This window comes from Strix uralensis, chromosome 4 (genome assembly GCF_047716275.1).
Source record: "Strix uralensis isolate ZFMK-TIS-50842 chromosome 4, bStrUra1, whole genome shotgun sequence".
Taxonomy (NCBI): domain Eukaryota; kingdom Metazoa; phylum Chordata; class Aves; order Strigiformes; family Strigidae; genus Strix; species Strix uralensis.
The window spans coordinates 89,035,569-89,055,135 of record NC_133975.1 but is presented as its reverse complement, the minus strand read 5'-3'; the positions used below and the strand labels follow the sequence as shown (position 1 = coordinate 89,055,135).

The 19,567-nt window shown below is 52.9% G+C and overlaps 1 protein-coding gene across 1 annotated transcript; it reads right to left on the bottom strand.

The window, feature by feature from the left end:
- Positions 1–450: 450 nt before the first annotated feature.
- Positions 451–6,812, bottom strand: PSMC3 (proteasome 26S subunit, ATPase 3). The gene is made up of 12 exons (XM_074867650.1): positions 6,605–6,812; positions 6,448–6,528; positions 4,149–4,274; positions 3,290–3,394; positions 3,133–3,195; positions 2,572–2,709; positions 2,300–2,443; positions 1,932–2,080; positions 1,327–1,423; positions 1,036–1,181; positions 776–857; positions 451–664 (listed from the first exon to the last, which is right to left on the bottom strand). Exons 1-12 carry the CDS (start codon positions 6,629–6,631, stop codon positions 554–556), a joined length of 1,269 nt encoding a protein of 422 aa, XP_074723751.1. The 5' UTR covers positions 6,632–6,812; the 3' UTR covers positions 451–553.
- Between the last annotated feature and the right edge of the window lie 12,755 nt (positions 6,813–19,567).

Below are 19,567 nucleotides of genomic sequence, written 5' to 3'. Positions count from 1 at the left end.
TGAATTCTTTCTAATTACCAGACTGATTCACCACGAGCTCCCGCACATATCGGCAATGGTGTTAAAGCTTCCAGAGTTAAGTTGAAATGAGAGAGTTAAAACATCATTCATGTGTGAATTGTATTCACTTCTCCCTTGCAAAATGAGTGTTTGTTAGTTCAGAAGTTTCAAAGATTCTAACAAAGCTGTACAGGCCGTTCACGGGCTGCACAGGTGAAAACAGGGGGTGTTGTCTGAGCTGCAGTTCATCAGTGTCAAAAACACTTACTGCAGTATCACCTGTCAGTCCTCAGCCAGAAGGAGCAGAGCAGGATTTAATCCAGTTCTAGCAGGAGGGGAGGCTCTAGAGGCAGCGTGATGGGCACCGTGGACAGGAGGTCTTCACCTTCCCTTTTGCAGATGTAGAACCACCGAGCAAGGGCGAAAGCCCCAACACATCATGGATTTGGCTTTAGAGGGAAAAAATGCTTTATTTTTTCCAGACAGAGAGTAAGTGGTACAGTCCAGTCTAGTCCTGTCCTCTGCCAGGACCACACCCTCGACTGGGCAGAGCTCAGGCATAGTACTGCAGATTGGCTTTTTTCTTTGCTTGGACCTCCAGGATTCCCTCCATGTAGTCCTCGTGGGTGAGCTCTGTAGCTCCACGGCGGAGGGCAATCATCCCCTGCCCAACGAGACAGTGTTTAGAGAGGGCGTGTGAGCACCCCGTCAGTTCACAGTCATTACTCCACACTAGCTTTCACATTTCCCTCTGGGCAGTGCTGGCAACACTTACCGCTTCAACGCACACGGCCTTGCACTGGGCTCCGTTGAAATCATCTGTACAGCGAGCCAGTTCCTCGTAGTTCACATCAGGGCTGACATGAGTGGGAGCGGGGACAAAAACAGAAGTCTGAGAACACGCACCAAATAGAAAAAGCGAGGTATGGGGCTTCCTTAAAACCCAACAGTGAGCTCTCATAAAAGAGTGCTCCACAGCCCTGAGGTACCATCATGAACGACAAACAGCCCCTCAAGGCCATGCCTCTTCCATACCTGACATTCATCTTGCGCGAATGGATCTGCATAATTCTGGCTCTGGCCTCCTCATTAGGCATTGGAAACTCAATCTTGCGATCTAATCGTCCCGAGCGGAGCAAAGCTGGGTCCAGGATATCCACCCGGTTGGTTGCAGCTATCACCTAAGTAGAAGTAGGGTCATCAGTCTGAGGCACCTGGGGGACAGGCCTCTCCTCCCCAAGGATTCACCAAGCTTCTTCCGCGGACACTGTTTTCCACCCCTCCCACTAAAGCCCCCTCCAGAAGCACTCTCTGCTAGATCCCAACCTTGACTTGTGTGTTGGGCTGGAAACCATCAAGTTGATTAAGCAGCTCCAGCATGGTCCTCTGCACCTCCCGATCACCAGCCTTCTCACTATCAAACCTGAGGAGGAAACAAGGGTAAAACTATCAATCAGCATGAATCTGACCACCCTGCCCGTGTGTTGTGAATCACCTAAAAGGACAGAATGACTGCAGTGCACACTCCTTGGCCAAGGTCTTCCAAATTCCTCCCTGAAACTACAGAAGTCCTACCCTGATGAGGACTGCCACTACGGTAACTTGGGCAGCAGTGAAGTCTTATTATGTCCTTAGAGCTGAATGGGGCTAATGTTGTCCAGGCCCAAGTAGTAAATGAGGGTAAACATCTCCATGTGCTTGATGCAGTTATCAGAAAACAGTTTTATACTGCAGTAGACCATCAGATCGATCCCAAGTCTCGCGAACTTCACTCATGAGCCCAATGATTGAGGCAACTGCTATCTATCTGTGACTGGCTTTACGCTGTTTCTGAATAGGCCATGCTTTAAACTAGGCTTCTCTCACATACACAGGCAAAAGGGAGCTGCTAGGCAGCTCCAAAGAGCTTTACAACATGGCCCACACCCCACCTTTTAGTGCCAATGGCATCCAGTTCGTCAATGAAGATGATGGAAGGAGCTTTTTCCTTGGCTAGAGCGAAAGCATCGCGTACCAGCTTAGCTCCATCGCCAATGAACATCTGCACAAGTTGTGGACCCGCCAGCTTCAGGAACGTAGCCTGGGAAGTGAAAGAGAGTCCTGTGCCTCATTTCTCAGTAGGGTCAGTTCTGAGCTACAAGAAGCCCTTAATTAAAACAAGCAAGCAAGCAAACAGACAGGAAAACCCCAGTCTCTGTAACACCAGTTTGTATGTATGAGCCCTCTCCCCTTGGAGGAGTTCTAACTCTTTTTCAGGTACTACCCCACAGCAGCACACGCTTTCAGAGGTTCCTTTTACCTTGGTCTGGGCAGCACATGCTCGAGCTAAAAGCGTCTTCCCTGTTCCTGGAGGCCCGTACATAAGGACTCCTTTGGGTGGCTGTATACCCAAGTTTTCAAACTTCTCCTTATGATTCATTGGCAGGACAATAGCCTCCACGAGCTACAGCAAAAGAAAAATATTAATACGCAAACTCATTCTCCTTCACAGATCCAGACAACCTGCTCTGAAGTTCTGAGCTGAAGTTCAAAAACCATTGTCCTCAGTCACATCAGAAACTAAAGTATCACCTCTTGGATTTGTTTATCCAGCCCCCCGATGTCACTGTACTGCTCTGTGGGTCTCTCGTCCACCTCCATGGCTTTCACCCGTGAATCATACTCAGTAGGTAGAGTCTCCAGGATCAAGTAAGAGTCTTTGTTCACCCCCTGTAAACACAAGTCCTTTGCTTTTAACATGCCCTTCAGATAGCAATTAATAAATACATAATCAAAGATGATTCACTAGACCTCAAGGATGCAGAAATAACCGGCTTTGCCACTTACGCTCATCAAATCACCACAGCCTGACACGGTGGACAATGCCACAGCTAACCTAGCACAATTTTAAAATTTACTTGTGGTACAAAAGATTGGGTTTAGAAAGCTTACAAGGTGATATCTAAACTGTCAGCACCTAAAGAACACACCCCCCAAACTACTTTTACATACTACAAATATGACTGAACCTGTAATATCTTTTTATTAGAATTTTAGTACAGAAATGGTTTTGGGGAAATCCTTTCTAAAGGGCAAGGCATATGCAGTTTTCTGGCCAACATCATATCTAACAGCCACAACAGCATCACTCACCACTAGGTCTCCAGGCTTCAACTTCTCAGCATCAACCAACCCAATAACAGGCAGAAAATATGTCTGTAGGAAAGAAATCAAATTAAGAAAAACCACCTGCACTAGGAGAAGGTCCTTCTCAGCACTCCTCACCCCTTGCTAGGCACACGGGCCTCACCTGGCGCGTAGAGGTCTTGATCACAGCACACTTGCCCTTTCTCTGGGAATCCAGGTCAATGTTTGCTCCATCCTCCTCCTGGTCGTTGGGGTCAACATCCAGCAGCTGAAAACCAGAGCGAGAGATTTCATGGCAATGTAATCAGGCTAGCAGGATGACCCCAGGATTAATGCTTCTAAATTACATGCAGTAGGAGAAATGAAATTTCCCATCATCCATCAGCAGTAGAATCCTGAAAGCATTAAAGCCTCCTATAAAAATTAATTTCTTCCTTTCCTCATGAAGCAGCACACAATGGCGCACAGACACTATAAAGTTCAGAACAAAGTAGTAGCTAACAGCACTGATTTCTCCTCCCATTTTGGCAGCTTACATTAAGCCTTAATTTCATTGTTTTAAAACACTAGCACAAACCAACCCCCTTTTTTAAGAAATAGAAAACTATGAGCATTTTTTTGGCCTATCAGGAAAATGACTGAATTACAAAAAGAATGTGACGTAGTTAACAGAGCCACTGCTTTTCATTTGCTGCGTCATAAGTTTTGGAAAGCACGTACCAAACTTCACGTGCCCAGGCGTACGCTACACAAGGCCGTGTCACCCTTGATGGCTCTGACACGTACAGATGAATAGGAGCCAACACCTCTGAACGACCTGGACAAGAAGTGGGCAAGCGATATGTACTTCCAGGTCACAAACAAAACCAACAGGAAAACCTGAAAGCCCCGGCTTCAGAAGCATCCATAGTTTGAGAATGCGCCATGTCTCAAATTACTCATGAGCTCCCCTGCGGTTCTCCTTCCCAATTATATATTGCACAGAGTTCTCCCATTGCTGCAGAAAAGCGTGCTGCTCTCACCTCGATAACGTTAGAGACAAGGTATGGAAGGGTTTTGTTCACTTTGATCTTCTCACTGTTCTCCTTGATCTTGTCTTTCATGGCCTGAAGCTCATGGGTCACTCTCAGTACTTCACTCTTCATGATCTGGAATCAGTATGCAGAAGCAAGAGACAGGAATAATATCAGAAGACTAAGGCAAGATAAAAATCATACATTATTTCAAAAGTAAAACAGTTATAAAAACCGAAGTCTGAGGAAACAGTGGGTAGAAAGGGAAATGTAACATAAAAAGAGGAAAAGCCAGCAAATTAGCCCAAACTGGGTAGGAATCAAGGCCACGCAGTCCATTCTGGTCTCCAACTAATGGATATCCCTAAGTAATTTCTTCCCGGTGTCACTGGACAACCTTAGCCTCATCAATGCATCAGCTTACGGGGCTGCAATCAGACCTAGATAAGGATATGACCTAGGTAGGACAACTGTGTTTTGGGTTTTATTTTTTAATATATACAGATGCACAGGTAACTAGATATACATACATACATGCATATCTATATGCATCCATATACACACCTATTCTAAAGTTATGATTTGCTGGGTTTAAAAAAGAATTGAGGCTTCTGTCTACTGAGAGCAGTGGGACTAGCAGCACCTCTGCAAAGAGATGTACCACTACTGCTTCCAGTGAAACAAAGAGAGAGATGCCATTTTTATAAGGCTGTTCTGTTTTGCAAGACCACATATATTGAGAAACAAACATCTCAACTGCCTCTGTAGGAGAAAAATACTTTTTGTTCTCCTTCAAACATTCAACACTGGAGTAATATCCAGTACTTGTTCCCCACAGATAGCCAGGTCCTTTGGAAAACAGTGTAACTCACAGGACAGCTCAGGTTGAGAAGGACCTTAGGGAGTCTCTAGTTCAACCTCCTGCTCAAACCAGGGTCAGCCGTGGGCTCTCACTAGGTTGCTCAGGGCTTTGCCCAACTGAATCTTGAAAACTTCCAAGGATGGAGACTACACAATTTCTCTGGAACAACCTGTTCCACTGTCTGACTGCCCTCACAGTGATAAGGTCATCTTCATACCCCTGTGGAATCTCTCATTTTTTCAATTTGACCAGTAATTTATAGTTTGAATTAATCTTGGTCTAGGCTTCTAATATCTTCATCAGTGACACAGACAGCGGGATTGAGTGCACCCTCAGCAAGGTCGCGAACGACACCAAGCTGTGTGGTGCGGTCGACACACTGGAGGGAAGGAATGTGCCATCCAGAGGGACCTGGACAGGCTGGAGAGGTGGGACCGTGTGAACCTCATCATCTTCAATAAGGCCAAGTGCAAGGTCCTGCACATGGGTCAGGGCAACCCCAAGCACAAACATAGGCTGGGTGATGAGTGGATTGAGAACAGCCCTGCGGAGAAGGACTTGGGGGTACTGGTGGATGAAAAATCGACTATAAGCCACCAATATGAGCTCGCAACCCAGAAAGCCAAATGCAAACCCTGCACTGGGGAAGGAAAGCGCCTGATACCAGCTGCAGGCCAGCTCTGGGGAAAGGTACCTGGGGGTCTCCATGGACAACAAACTGAACAGGAGCCAGCAATGTGCCCTGTCAGCAAGGGGGGTAAACAGCATCCCGGGCTGCACTAACAGGAGTGTGGCCAGTCGATGGAGAAAAGTGATCAGCCCCCTTTACTCAACACTTGTTAGATCTTATCTAGAGTGCTCTGCCCAGTTCTGGACCCCCTCCATACAGCAAAGACATTGATAAACTGGACTGAGTTCAGCACAGGGCCACCACGATGGGCACGGGCCCTGGAGAAGCGGCTGAGGGAAGCAGGCTTGTTCGGCTGGAGGAGAGAACTACTGGGGAAGGTACCAAGGAGAACCAGACATTTCAGAGCAGGGCACAGCAGGTGGCTGAGACAGCAAAGGCTGAAACAAGAGAGGTTCAGGCTGTACGTAAAGCAAATCTTTATCCTCACGAGGAGTCAAGCAGTGGCACAGAGCGCCCAGAGAAGCGGGGCAACCTGTCTTTAGAGGCTGCCGAGGTCCAAGCGGATAAAGCACTGAGCATCCCGGGCAGGAGGCTGGATGAGAGATCTTCTCGAGTCCTTCCCAGCCTGAACTACCCGACGGTCCTACCTGACCCAGGCCGTGGAACAGACATCCCCCTCCCCTGTGCCGCCGGGAGCATCTGTGGGCCTTGAGCCCCCCCCCCGCCCCGAGCACCAGCAGCACAGGGCTCCCGAGAGGCGGCCCGGCCCGGTCCGGTCCCCGGCGCCTCCGCGGCTGGCGGCCCGCGGCCCTTACCTTGATCTCGCTATCGAGGAGACGTGTGCGCTGCACGATCTCCTCCGTGGACATCTTCAGCACCTCCTCGCCGACACCATCCTGCGGGGGCACAACGGCAGCGTCACTCGCGGCCCGACCCGCGCCTCGCCCCGGCCCCCGGCCCGCCGCCCCTCACCTCAGACTCGTCCCACACCGACGCCATCTTTCCCCCCTCCAGCCAGAGGCCGAGCGCACAGCGCGCCCGGTTTTCCGGGCGGAAGATTCGTGGCGGCCGACCCCGCCGCTCGCTCGCTCGCCCCGGGAAGCAGGGCGGGAGGCAGCGGGACAGGCGGCTCAGGGACACCGCGTCCCCCCCTCTTCCTCAGCGCCCCGCCGCGGCACCCCCCCGCCCTGGCCCGGCGGCTGTGCCGAATCTGCCGGTGGCAGTAGCGAGGCGGGGGGGGGGATGTGTGGGCGGGTGAAACGGCCGCGCAGGTCACGTGCCGCCGCCGAAATCTGCTGAGTGATGGCCCCCGGCGCCATCTTGGTGCTGGGCAGGGGCGGAGCACGAGCCGGGTGCTGCTGGCCCCCTCTCCCCCCCACTCCCGCCCCAGCCCGGCCCCGTCCCACGCGTGAGGGGCGGCCCCGCGGAGCCCGGTCGCGAAGATCGGCGGGCGCTTTCCCGGCGAAAAGCCCTTTATTACAGTCACTGCCTGTACAGAGGAGCGAGGAGGGAGGGAGCTGGGCGCGCTGAGGAGAGACCGAGGAGCCGCGCCCCTCCCCCGTCCCTCCCCGCCGCCCCCAGCAGGCCCGGCGGCGCAGGCCGAGCCCCACGGGCGGGTCAGACGTAGCCGGGCTTCACCGACAAGCGGCGGCAGTTGGGGCAGCCCCGGGTCCCGTTGGTCTGGAGGCACCTGCAAAGGGAGGAGGTCGGTTCGGGGGGGCTCTGCGTCCCCCAGCGCCCCTCCCGCTGCTGCTCTATGTATTAACCACGGAGCACAGGACAAAGCTCCCTCCCCTCACGGGCAAAGATTTTTTCCACCCGTTCCGTAGAGGCACTTCAGCACGTTCCTCTAACAATTAAGTTCCTGTACTGCCGGAGACAAATGTAGAGCCTCGCCCTAGTTTGATCCTATTTTGGTGTCATGGTGAGGCTGTGTTTTTAAATTGTTAGTTTTCAGAACCGAGTGTTTTGTTACACGTACGTTTCTACTAGAAATACAACGATGGTACAGCTAAGTTCATGGCAGTAGCACAAACAAACCGAACACCTTCTTCACCTCAGTGCACCTCTAGACAAGAGAGAAAGTGGGGGGATTCAGGGGAAAAATCCAAACGGCCCCTGGGAGCGAAGAGCTGATTCCCCCAAGAGGAATTAGATAAGAACCTGTGAACTGGGCCAGGTGAGGACATCAGTGCACAATCATTTAGAGGACAGAAGTGGGAGGGGGATGAGTATTAACGGCTAAACCTCACCCTTCAAGGTCATGAGATTCACGACACCGCAATAGGATCCTGCAGGGCACAGGTCAGCAGGACAAAGACCTGGGGAACAGCATGCATAGGACTGTCCTGCTCTGGACATGAACAGCCCTTTCCTGCGACTAATGTCACGACAAGGATCTTTAGTACTTTCAGCTCATTACTTTAAGTGGAAGAAGTGGGAACAAGGCAGCGCCTGGAGCTGGTTGTTCTTCTCCCCAATGGACTCTCCACACATGCCACAGTACAGCTCTATCTCCTCCACGCATTCATGGAACTTCACTACATGGTCACGCAATTCTCGCTGCTGCCCCTTTGTGCGATAGATCCTTTCACACAGGCAGTGGAGCTTCAGCAGGCCAAGCTGCACGTGAAGGGCAGAAACATAAGAAAAGTGAACAACAGGGTGAAGACAGGCCAGTAACAGGAGGAGTGGAAACCCCTACAGCCCCAGCTAGAGAACTATCAGCACAGAAAGCTGCCCGAGGGGTAGGATCCATGTAAGGACATCTGGTCCCTCAGCACTTCCTGCCATTAACCCTACTTCTCCCTAACACAAAAGGGGGACACCAGGTTTGAGGCACACTCCAGCTCTTTCATCAAGATTGTTTTCCTGCGCTACCCATGACATGCACTGTGTTTCACTTCCCTTCGCCTCCAGCCAGCACACAGCTCAGCTTCTGCTCAGGGCAATCATGTTTTTCAAGAAGAGACCCCTAATCCTCTAGGCTCTCTGCTTGTTTCATACCCCATTTTTACTGCTTCCTATCCCCCTTCGTTTATCCACCTGTGACTCCTCCCTCACTTTTCAGACTTGCACACTGATGATCACCTGCGCAACTGCCCACAACAAAGCAAGTCCCAAGCATCAGCTGGTTAATATGGACACATTAATAAGCAATAACAAGTCTGGATACTTCAATGCTTGGCTTCTTAGGTTGCCTGACAGAAAACTACAGACAGTGCTGAAGAGAAGCTGTAGGATCCTACCTTGTTCCCTAGTCCCTCTGCCAGCTCCTGTGCCTTTTCAATGCTTTCCAGAGCCTGTGAATGGAGAGCACGCATCATCAGTTCTCAGTCTGATATATCAAAACCAGACTTGCATGAGTGCCCTATGGGAATCATTAAAAGAAAAGGGTAAAGAGGTACAGAGTAGAATTTGGGTAAACAAAAGCATCACTGCAACTCTGGAGGTGCAAGATAGCTGTCTGGCAGGTTTCCCTCCCCTCCCAAAAGTTCATCTGTAAGAAAAGCTTGGTTTCTGGAAGACCACAGATAATCCAAGAGCTGCATTTCTGTTCCAGCCACACAGTGCAAAGTAGGGGTATGATGTTGGCAGAGGCTGGTGTTTCCAAGCAGAGAGAACACAGACTTATTTAAACTCGGTCACACATGCTCATTGGGATTGGGACGAAGCACAAGCAAAGCAAGCCTTTTCCCCATCCTACCCTACAGGCTCAGTAATCCTTGGGCAACTCCAATTTCACTTGTAGAGGAGGGGAGGGAAGGGATCAGCACCACCAACACACCACGCTCTTCCATTTTTTCCCTGCTGTTCATATATCCACTTTGTCCTCCTTACACGTGGTGTGATGTAGGAGTGTACTGCTATCTATCTTTTTCAAGCTGAAGGAAAGTATTTAGCATAGCAGCTGTTAAACCAAATGAGTCCCTACTTTCCCCTAGATGCCACAGTGTTCTTCACTGTTCTGATCATCAGTCTCTGTTTTCCAGAACTACCGAGATCTGCTTCAGATTGTCCACGGGGAAGATGATGTCTCCCCTGTGATGCAGTTCAGGAGGTACATTATAAAATTTCTACCCTATAATTTTCCATTGCTGCTATTCTAGGAGACGAAAACCAGATGAGATGAAAGAATGCACTTTGAATGTGGAGGAGATGGCAGTAGACTTGTGCTGGCAGCAACAGCCTAGGATAAGGAACTTGTAGAAGAGGGAAGCAGGAACTGAAGGCTAGCAGGTAGAACATAACCAAGAGCTGTGCCTAGGAAGAGTGACTGGAAAACCCTGAAATTAATGACCGGCACTGAGAATCAAAGTGAAGCATGTGGGGTGGGAGAAGAGATGCTGAGAAGTCCAGGGAGCAGTTTGTCTTGGACAGGAACATGAGACTGCACAAGAGTCTGGGCAAGCAGGCTACGCCAGCAGCCTGGGAAGATCTGCAACACTAATGACTACATGCAAATGAAAGGAAACAGACTAACTGGCCAAGGAGACCGGGAAGATGGAGGAAGCTAGGACAAGAACAGGGAATCTGCAAGTGGAAAGTTAGCAAACTGCTTTATTAGGTAACTGATACTGGGACGAGTAGCATGAGAAATGGAAACTGGGACTGGCAAGATGAGGAACAGGCTTGGGCGAGTATTCGGGACTGTGACATTTGGGTAGGCCACATTTGGGGCAATGGGCATAAGGTCCCTGACCCACCAGGGCAGACTTTCCTCTAAAGCCTGGAACAGAATACAAGATTCATCTATTCATTCTCTTCTTTTGCGGGTTTTGGTAAGATGAGGACTCTGTGCAAATCCCTCACAGGTGAGAACTGCTTGTGATAACAGAGGGTGACAATGACTGGTGGTGGATGTAGGGGTTTGATAAGTGCTCTGAAAAGAGCAGAGCTCCAGCCAATGCTGCAAAATCCTCATCCAGCACATGGGCCCCATTCTGGGCCCCATTCTGGGCCACTGCTGGACTCCTGGTTCTGCTCCTCGGGCTGTGCTAGTGGCTCAGGAAAAGGAACCACTGGGTTGGACAGCAGTGGCGGAGAGCTCCAGCAAATGCTCCAAGTCGACATACAGCACTTACACTTGGTTGGTGACGAGCTGGAGGAGGCCACACGTGAGCTCATTCAGGAGCGTGTGGGGCACTGAGCCAGGAGACTGCTCGGTCGAGCAGGAGCTACCGGAGCCGGAGCAGAGGACCAAGGAGCAGAGCGGCTCTGCCTAGCGAGCCCTGGTCTTTTCTGCCTTGCAGCAGTGGCCATTCTGGGCCACGGCTGGACTCCTGGTCCTGCTCCTCAGGCTCTCCTGGTGGTGGCTCAGGAAAAGGAACTGCTGGGTTGGACAGCAGTAGAAAAGAGGAGAGCTCCAGCAAATGCTGCAAATCCTCATCCAGCACATGCACTTGATTGGTGACGAGCTGGATGAGGCCACACGTGAGCACATTCAGGAGCGTGTGGGGCAGCTGAGCCAGGCGATTCCTCGGCTGCTGTAGCAGCTACAGGAGCTGGAGTAGTGGAGGCAGGAGCAGAGCAGCTTTGCCTGGCAAGCCCTGCTCTTTTCTGCCTTGCATCAGTGGCAGTTCTGTGCCTCTGCTGGACTCCTGGTCCTGCTCCTCAGGCTCTGCTGCTGGTGGCTCAGGAAAAGGAACCGCTGGGTTTGACATCAGCGGCAACAGGGAGAGCTCCAGCAAATGCTGCAAATCCTCATCCAGCACATGCACTTGATTGGTGACGAGCTGGATGAGGCCACGTGTGAGCGCATTCAGGAGCGTGTGGGGCAGCTGAGCCAGGAGATGACTTGGCTGCTGCAGGACATGCAGGACCTGGACCAGAGGACCCAGGAGCAGACTGGCTTTGGCTGGCGAGCCCTGCTCTTCTCTGCCTTGCAGCAGAGGCAGTACTGGGACACTGCTGGTCTCCTGGTCCTGCTACTGGGGATCTGCTGGTGACTTAGGAAAAGGAACCGCTGTATTTGACGGCAGTAGAAAAGAGGAGAGCTCCAGCAAATGCTGCAAATCCTCATCCAGCACATGCACTTGATTGGTGACGAGCTGGATGAGGCCACGTGTGAGCGCATTCAGGAGCGTGTGGGGCAGCTGAGCCAGGAGATGACTTGGCTACTGCAGGACATGCAGGACCTGGACCAGAGGACCCAGGAGCAGACTGGCTTTGGCTGGCGAGCCCTGCTCTTCTCTGCCTTGCAGCAGAGGCAGTTCTGGGACACTGCTGGTCTCCTGGTCCTGCTCCTCGGGCTCTGCTGATGGTGGCTCAGGAAAAGGAACCTCTGGGTTTGACATCAGCGGCAACAGGGAGAGCTCCAGGAAATGCTGCAAATCCTCATCCAGCACATGCACTTGATTGGTGACGAGCAGGATGAGGCCACACCTGAGTGCATTCAGGAGCATGTGGGGCACCTGAGCCAGGAAATTCTTTGGCTGAGCAGGAGCTGCCGGAGCTGGCGCAGTGGACCAAGGAGCAGAGCGGCTTTGCCTGGCAAGCCCTGCTCTTTCTTGCCTTGCATCAGTGTCCGTTCTGGGCCATTGCTGGGCTCCTGGTCCTGCTTCTCAGGCCCTCCTGGTGGTGGCTCAGGAAAAGGAACCGCTGGGTTGGACAGCAGTGGAAAAGAGGAGAGCTCCAGCAAATGCTGCAAATCCTCATCCAGCACATGCACTTGATTGGTGACGAGCTGGATGAGGCCACACGTGAGCGCATACAGAAACGTGTGGGGTAGCTGAGCCAGGAGATTGCTCGTCTGAGCAGGAGCTGCAGGAGCTGGAGCAGAGGACCAAGGAGCAGAGCAGCTTTTCCCTGGCCAGCCCTGCTCTTTGCTGCCTTGCATCAGAGGCAGTTCTGTGCCTCTGCTGGACTCCTGGTCCTGCTAATCGGGCTCTGCTGCTGGTTGCTCAAAAAAAGGAACCGCTGGGTTTGACATCAGTGGCAACAGGGAGAGCTCCAGCAAATGCTGCAAATCCTCATCCAGCACATGCACGTGATTGGTGACGAGCTGGATGAGGCCACGTGTGAGCGCATTCAGGAGCGTGTGGGGCAGCTGAGCCAGGAGATGACTTGGCTGCTGCAGGACATGCAGGACCTGGAGCAGAGGACCCAGGAGCACAGTGGCTTTGTCTGGAAAGCCCTGCTCTTCTCTGCCTTGCAGCAGAGGCAGTTCTGGGACACTGCTGGTCTCCTGGTCCTGCTACTCAGGATCTGCTGGAGGCTCAGGAAAAGGAGCCGCTGTATTGGACAGCAGTAGAAAAGAGGAGAGCTCCAGCAAATGCTGCAAATCCTCATCCAGCACATGCACTTGATTGTGATGAGCTGGACAAGGCCACGCGTGACCACGTTCAGGAGCGTATGGGGCAGCTGAGTCAGGCGATGACTCAGCTGCTGCAGGAGCTGGAGCAGAGGAGCCAGAGCGGCTTTGCCTGGCGAGCCCTGCTCTTTGCTGCCTTGCCGCAGTGGCAGTTCTGGGCCACTGCTGGACTCCTGGTCCTGTTCCTCGGGCTCTGCTGCTGGTGGCTCAGGAAAAGGAACCGCTGGGTTGGAGAGCAGCGGCGAAGAGGAGAGCTCCAGCAGAACTGAGCACGCAGGTCACGGAGAAGACATTGCTCAGTTGGCGCTGGGAATTACTGCCTCAGCTCTCCTCCACGCAGAAGCTACTCTGGGGCATCTGACCCGATGCAGCTGAAGAGGCCGTTGCAAGGAGGCTGGTGACAGAGACTTCTGTTACCACCTGGACAGCAACCGCCCCCACCTCTTCAAGAGCGTCCATTGCCTCTGGGAGCTTTACCTTTTATTGCAGAGTTTCAATAAATGGCATGTCTGAACAAACACTGCGTCTGTGAGGGACCGTGCATCCCGTTGTCAGGGAATGCAAGCATAGGGAGCTGACTGCTCAGCTGCCGCGGGGTCAGGCAACATTTTGCAGCAGAGCTGATGCGGTGGGCTCTGGTTTCACTGATTCTGGAACTAAGGCTCCCCGGCCGGTCTGTGCTCCTGTGTTGGGGCAATCGGAATAAGTGGTCACCCTCCACAGCTGTGCGCATTGCCTGTGTGCGGTAGGGAGCCTTAAGTGTCTTCCTTGGGAGCTGTACACAGTCCAAGCCCTTGGACTCTGTCAGCATTGCCCTTGGCCGACCCCAGTGAGGTGGGCATCACGCTGTCTAAGTGGGGAGCCCTTTGCACAGGGGACAAGTGCCACGACTGCAGAGAGGGGCTCTGGCTGCTCTGGCTCCCGTACGAGCATGAGACTCATTCCCCATCCGTGGCAGGTGCACCCACCCTGACGAAGACGGGGCCTCCTGGCTCTTGAGACAGAGTGGCTGCTGATTGCTTTTTGGTGCCCTTATTCTCAGGTCTTTATGTTACTTGGGGCCCTCAGCCAATGGGAGCTGGTATTGACCAGAGATCAGCTTCATCTTGGGTACAAATGGAGTCCCTTGGAGGGCCAGGTTGAGCTAGTCCCCCCCGGAGCAGCACGCTGCTATCGAGGACTCTCCCTTTGGGTCAGGACGCCGCCCAAGGGAACTCCTTGAGGTTGAGAGCCCTCCCTTTTTCAGTGAGCGATTAAGCGTTCTGGGTTGTCGTTAAACCCTGGGCGTTCATCTAATTGGTTGTGCAGTAAGAGTTTTCGTTTTTCCTCTCGCAGACATTTGGATCTGCTGTGTATGAATAACTGCTGGAGTGCCATTCGAATGTATTTATAATAAAATTTATTTTAATTATTGCCTGTCTCTTTTGGGAGTGCCGCAACAGCGTGCTGGACACGGAGATGATGCTGCTCATTCCCCATCCCCTCTCGTGACCTGCAAGCTCAGGTTCCCATTACCTTCACAAGGGAGACTTAGCACATGCAGCAGCTGAGCCAGGAGATGACTCGGCTGCGGCAGGAGCTGCAGGGGCTGGAGCAGAGGACCCAGGAGCAGAGCGGCTTTGCCTGGAGAGTCCTGCTCTCTGCTGCCTTGCATCAGTGGCAGTTGCGGGCCATTGCTGGAGTCCTGGTCCTGCCAGGAACCAGGACCAGGACCGCAGCTTCCTAAGCACCCCCTGCACCGGCTCCTACCTAGGTGTGAAGAAAAATGCCCTCTGGTTGCAGAACTCAGTGAGCTCAGACTGGCTGGTGGTACCTCAGTCGCGTTGCTACAGTCTGAAGGTGCTGTCCTTCAGCCGCTCCTGCGGCCTGTTTTCCCCTCTGGCAGTAGGACAGTGGGCTGATCCCGAGAGTGGGATGGAGATATTTGGGGAGAGTCTGATGAAAGTAGCTCGGAGGAAAGAGAGGAATTGCAGGAAAGAAATGTGTGACCTGTCATTAAAAGAGAAAGGCATAGGGGTCCTCAAGGTGGGAAGCCCCGAACCAGCGTCCGTACAACCCCCTGGGCAGGACCCCAGCTTACTGACCTTCAGGTGAAGTTTTCGTGTAAGCCGGGTGAAACTGAAGCCGAGTATTTGTGGAGGGTTTCTTGAATGGGGAGGATGGAATTCTGTTGAGTGATGACGAGGCGGGAGGTTTCTGGGGTCCCGGCATGTTTTTGAGTGAAGGACCAGCCCGTAACCCGTCGATACCATCTCGAGTGGCTTACTGGGCTGGGGGGTGGGCCCTAAGGAGAGGGGGGAACCTGTTACCATCAAGGTGAAGGGACTGTCGGAGCTGGCGGAGGGACTACAAAAGGCGGCTGGCATTCAGGCGATGGGTGAGAGGGGGGGTATGGGATACCGCTTGCCGTGCCGGTGGATCCCAGCCCCCTTAGAGCTCTTATTAGAGGGCTCCCGCGTGCCTTGAAGATACGTGTCCAGTCCCTCAGAGGAAGGGTGCAAAGAGCTATTGAATGCAACCAGCGAACCCCCCCCCCCGGCCCTCGCGTGCGCGTGTTAACACGGGCAGAAGCATTCCAGGATCCGGCTGCTGCTGGGCGGGAGATGGGCTGGGCTGAGCCTGGGGGCAGTGGGGACGGAAGCTGGAGGGTTCGGCCAGTCAGTTCAAAACTCCGCCCTGAGCAGCCTCCTCGTAGGGAGTTTAAACCGCCCCGGGATAATTCAGGTCGATTTTATGATTCAGGAAGGAATCCTCTTTGGCGGAAGGCGTGGGCACTGGGGGTACGCCGGGCAATATCACATGGGCAATCTGCTGGTAATAGCTCGAAGTTGTTGCGGTTGCTGGAGGGGAGAACTCGCGCACAAAGGAAAAATAGTAGGGTTTGATGTTTTGGCAGGCCAACAATGGTGTTGACCAGATGGCAGAGTGTGGAGTTTTGGAGTTAGGGGGATAGAAGTTGCCCGTGTCTCTCAATATCCATTGCCAACTGCTGCCAAAGAGGGTATTTTTGAGGTGATTAATGATATTGTAAGAAGATTATAAATCGTGCACATTCCCCTTCAAATTCTCCAGTGTGGCCAGTCCGCAAACCAAACGGAAGGTGGCAATTAGCGGAAGGTGGATTATGGGCGGCTGAATGCCCATCCATGCCCTTTGTCAGCTGCGGGGCCTGGCGCGGCTGGGCTGGGCGCAGCCCTGCAGGAGCGCGCCCGCCAGGTCTGGGACGGGCTCTTTGTGGTTCCTTTGTAGGAAGCAAAGAGAGATGGCCTTGCTCCCACGTGGGAGGGCGTGCAATTTACACTTGCACAAGGTCTTCTCCAGGGATATCGGCACTTGCCGACAACTGCTTGCTATGCACTGGCTCAAAAGCTCACTAACACCAGGCCCGGAGAAGGGGTTAAGATCTCTGGAAGCCGCCGTCTGGTGGGAGTCGCGCAGTGAGAAACTGCGAGGAAGTGCTGTGTGCAATTAGATCATTCTTGCCACACGTGGCAGATAGAGAAGGAAACACCCAAATCCATTTAATCAGGTAGCAGGAGCCACTTTACTGCCGGGGTGGTCCAGGAGTGGGCACACAAGGAATACAGGGGGTTTGCACACCCCGTGCTATCCTCAGGCTAACAGGCATTGTCGACGTGCTTGGGAAGCCTTAGGGAAAGGTGGAAAAACTCACCCTATTAGTGCCCCATGGAGAATTACTAATTTTTAACTTGATGCCCGGGTTCTGATCCAAGGCCTAGTTCTGTTTTTTTGTTAGGATCTGGGAGGAACAGATGACTTTGGCATCCTGCTTGGCAATGGGGATCCATCTGGACAATCAAGACTTGGGCGACAACGTGGTGGCAAATGAATCTTGTGAAACTGGCAGCATTCAGAGGAATGTGATTGAACTTGGTGCTGTTGTGTTCATGCCACTTTAGATCAACAAATAAAGAAAATGGCAAGAGGCAATTGTTGCTCTATTAAGCATTAATTGGTTAATTGGATATGTTTCAATCTTCCTTGTTAGAATGGTCAATCAGCTTCCTTCAATCTTCATTGTAAGACATTGTATAGTTGTTTTTTTTAAGGTTTGACTGTATAAACATCTAGGAGTGACCATCCACAATGAGTATGGAGACTCACTGGGACTGCACCCCCTTTTAACCTTGGAGGCAAGAGGTGACTGTGAAACAAAGAACTTCACTCAACAGCCAGAATTCAGTTTAACTGTTACGCAGGTATTCTTATTCGCAGCGCTGGGCAGCGCTGGCCATCGTTCCACCACGAGTGCCGCACCGATTAACAAAACACTCTGACTAATAGACACAAAAAGCATACATGCTCATCAGATTTCTTAGAAAAGGCAGTCTTATGCTAAGGGGTTCTCAGAATTCATTTACATAGTCTGAGCATGCGTAGTAAAAATAGAGTGAGGGTCTTCTCCCCTCCTTAGTGGTCCACAGAGTCTTCCTCACACTGTCCGTTAGTTGAACTTTAGGTTTCTCGTGTCCGTATATGGTCACAGGGTTACCTCCTCCGTCCTTCAGCTCCTGTTTGTTCCAAGGGGGTTAGTTTAGACCGGCTTCCAGTCGCTTATCTTGACACTGGCGTCTTCTTAGACACTTGCTTTTTAAATTCCTGCTATTAGGGATGTACTCAGGGAACTTTTCAGCCTGTCCAAGGTCTGTCTTATCTCCACTAGGCCAGGAGTTACAGGTTTCCAAACATCTTACAAGTGGGTAATGACTACAGAGGGTAGTTAGGAAGAAAGTATAAATGAAATCACATACATTGCAGCAAAAAACCACAAGAGATGGTTCATGTTAAAACTAGAAGTCCTACTTTACAGGTACAGGGGTACATTAGCAATTTCAAGTATACTTGTAGCAACTTCCCTTCCTTGCCACCACCTGTATTATGGTGGTTTTTCATTACAGCACTTCTCTGCCAAACAAATGAGTCGCTTCCCATCAAAGATGATCTTTGCACTGCTTTCCCTTCGCGCGGTCGCTGGCCGTGGTGGCGATTTCACATGGGGCGAGAAACTCCCTGGCAGCTGCGGCTGGGCAGGGACCAAGCGAGAGGCACCGCTGATGTGCCTCCCTCCGTGTGTTCACTGGGGTCCGGGTGGAGAATCTGCCCATCCCAGACACTCCCCGGGGAGTCGGTACCGCAGAACGGAACATGCTGGACACGGACAAGTCAGTGCTCTGTCGGCAGTGGGAGTTGCCCACCGGGAAACCTCCAGCTGCACCCCCTCATCAGCCTTGGGAAATGTCTCTTTGGAAGCAACGTCCTCTCGCAGCGGCACAGCAGGAACAGAGAACCTGCCATGGACAGGCCCCATCCCAGCCCCAGGATATGCACCGCCCACACCCATCAGTGTCATGAAGGCACCAAGAGCACACCCACAACCACCAGCTCAGAGGCCAGCACCAAGGGAGCCGATTCCATGTCACGGCATGGGATCTCAAGGAGCGAAGCATGCACGGGTCACGTCACCTGACCATAGGCTTGCTAAGGGCTTTGTAAAGGAGTCCCCGGGAGCACCGTCTGCGGGGTGGGTCTGTACTTTGTGGGTGTCGGGTCTTTGGCCGCCCGGGCAAGTGGCGAGTCGCTGAGCCGGGCTGGGGCTGAAGTTCCGGGGCTGTGCAGCGGGCGTGGCTGTGATGCGCTCTGGCCACTGTGACATCACAATGGGTGATGGTTATAAGAGGCATCAGCCGGCAGCGCTGCCCCAGTGCGTCCTGGGCCAACAGTGAGTGCACACGCGGCGGGAGGGAGGCTGGGCTGGGCGAGGGCCGGGGTAGAAACGCAGCCCCCGGGGGGGTGGGTTCTCACCCTGCAGCCAGGGCCCAGCTGCTTGCAGAAGCGCCTTTGGCAGGGCCTGGTGACGACACCGCCAGGACTGCGCGCAGGCCTTGCTGCCTCGCCCCCTCTCCTACCTGCCCCCAGCTCCCTGCGGCTGCTGTCCCCGCTCCCCCCGCCACCACCGAACCCCTTCTCTCCTTCCTCCTGCAGGCCATGGCTGCCACACAATTCTTCATCTCGTTGCTGCAAGTCCTCATCCAGCACATGCCTTTGATCGAGGACGAGCTGGACGAGGCCACGCGTGACCACGTTCAGGAGCGTGTGCGGCAGCTGAGCCAGGCGATGACTCAGCTGCTGCAGGAGCTGGAGCAGAGGAGCCAGAGCGGCTTTGCCTGGCGAGCCCTGCTCTTTGCTGCCTTGCCGCAGTGGCAGTTCTGGGCCACTGCTGGACTCCTGGTCCTGTTCCTCGGGCTCTGCTGCTGGTGGCTCAGGAAAAGGAACCGCTGGGTTGGAGAGCAGCGGCGAAGAGGAGAGCTCCAGCAGAACTGAGCACGCAGGTCACGGAGAAGACATTGCTCAGTTGGCGCTGGGAATTACTGCCTCAGCTCTCCTCCACGCAGAAGCTACTCTGGGGCATCTGACCCGATGCAGCTGAAGAGGCCGTTGCAAGGAGGCTGGTGACAGAGACTTCTGTTACCACCTGGACAGCAACCGCCCCCACCTCTTCAAGAGCGTCCATTGCCTCTGGGAGCTTTACCTTTTATTGCAGAGTTTCAATAAATGGCATGTCTGAACAAACACTGCGTCTGTGAGGGACCGTGCATCCCGTT

Coding starts and splice junctions, on each gene's coding strand:
- PSMC3 (XM_074867650.1), bottom strand. CDS start 6,631: ATGGCGTCGGTGTGGGACGAGTCTGAG. Junction 6,529..6,604: donor CGGTGTGGGACGAGTCTGAG/GTGAGGGGCGGC, acceptor GTGCCCCCGCAG/GATGGTGTCGGCGAGGAGGT. Junction 2,710..3,132: donor TGAAGCCTGGAGACCTAGTG/GTGAGTGATGCT, acceptor TTGTGTTTACAG/GGGGTGAACAAAGACTCTTA.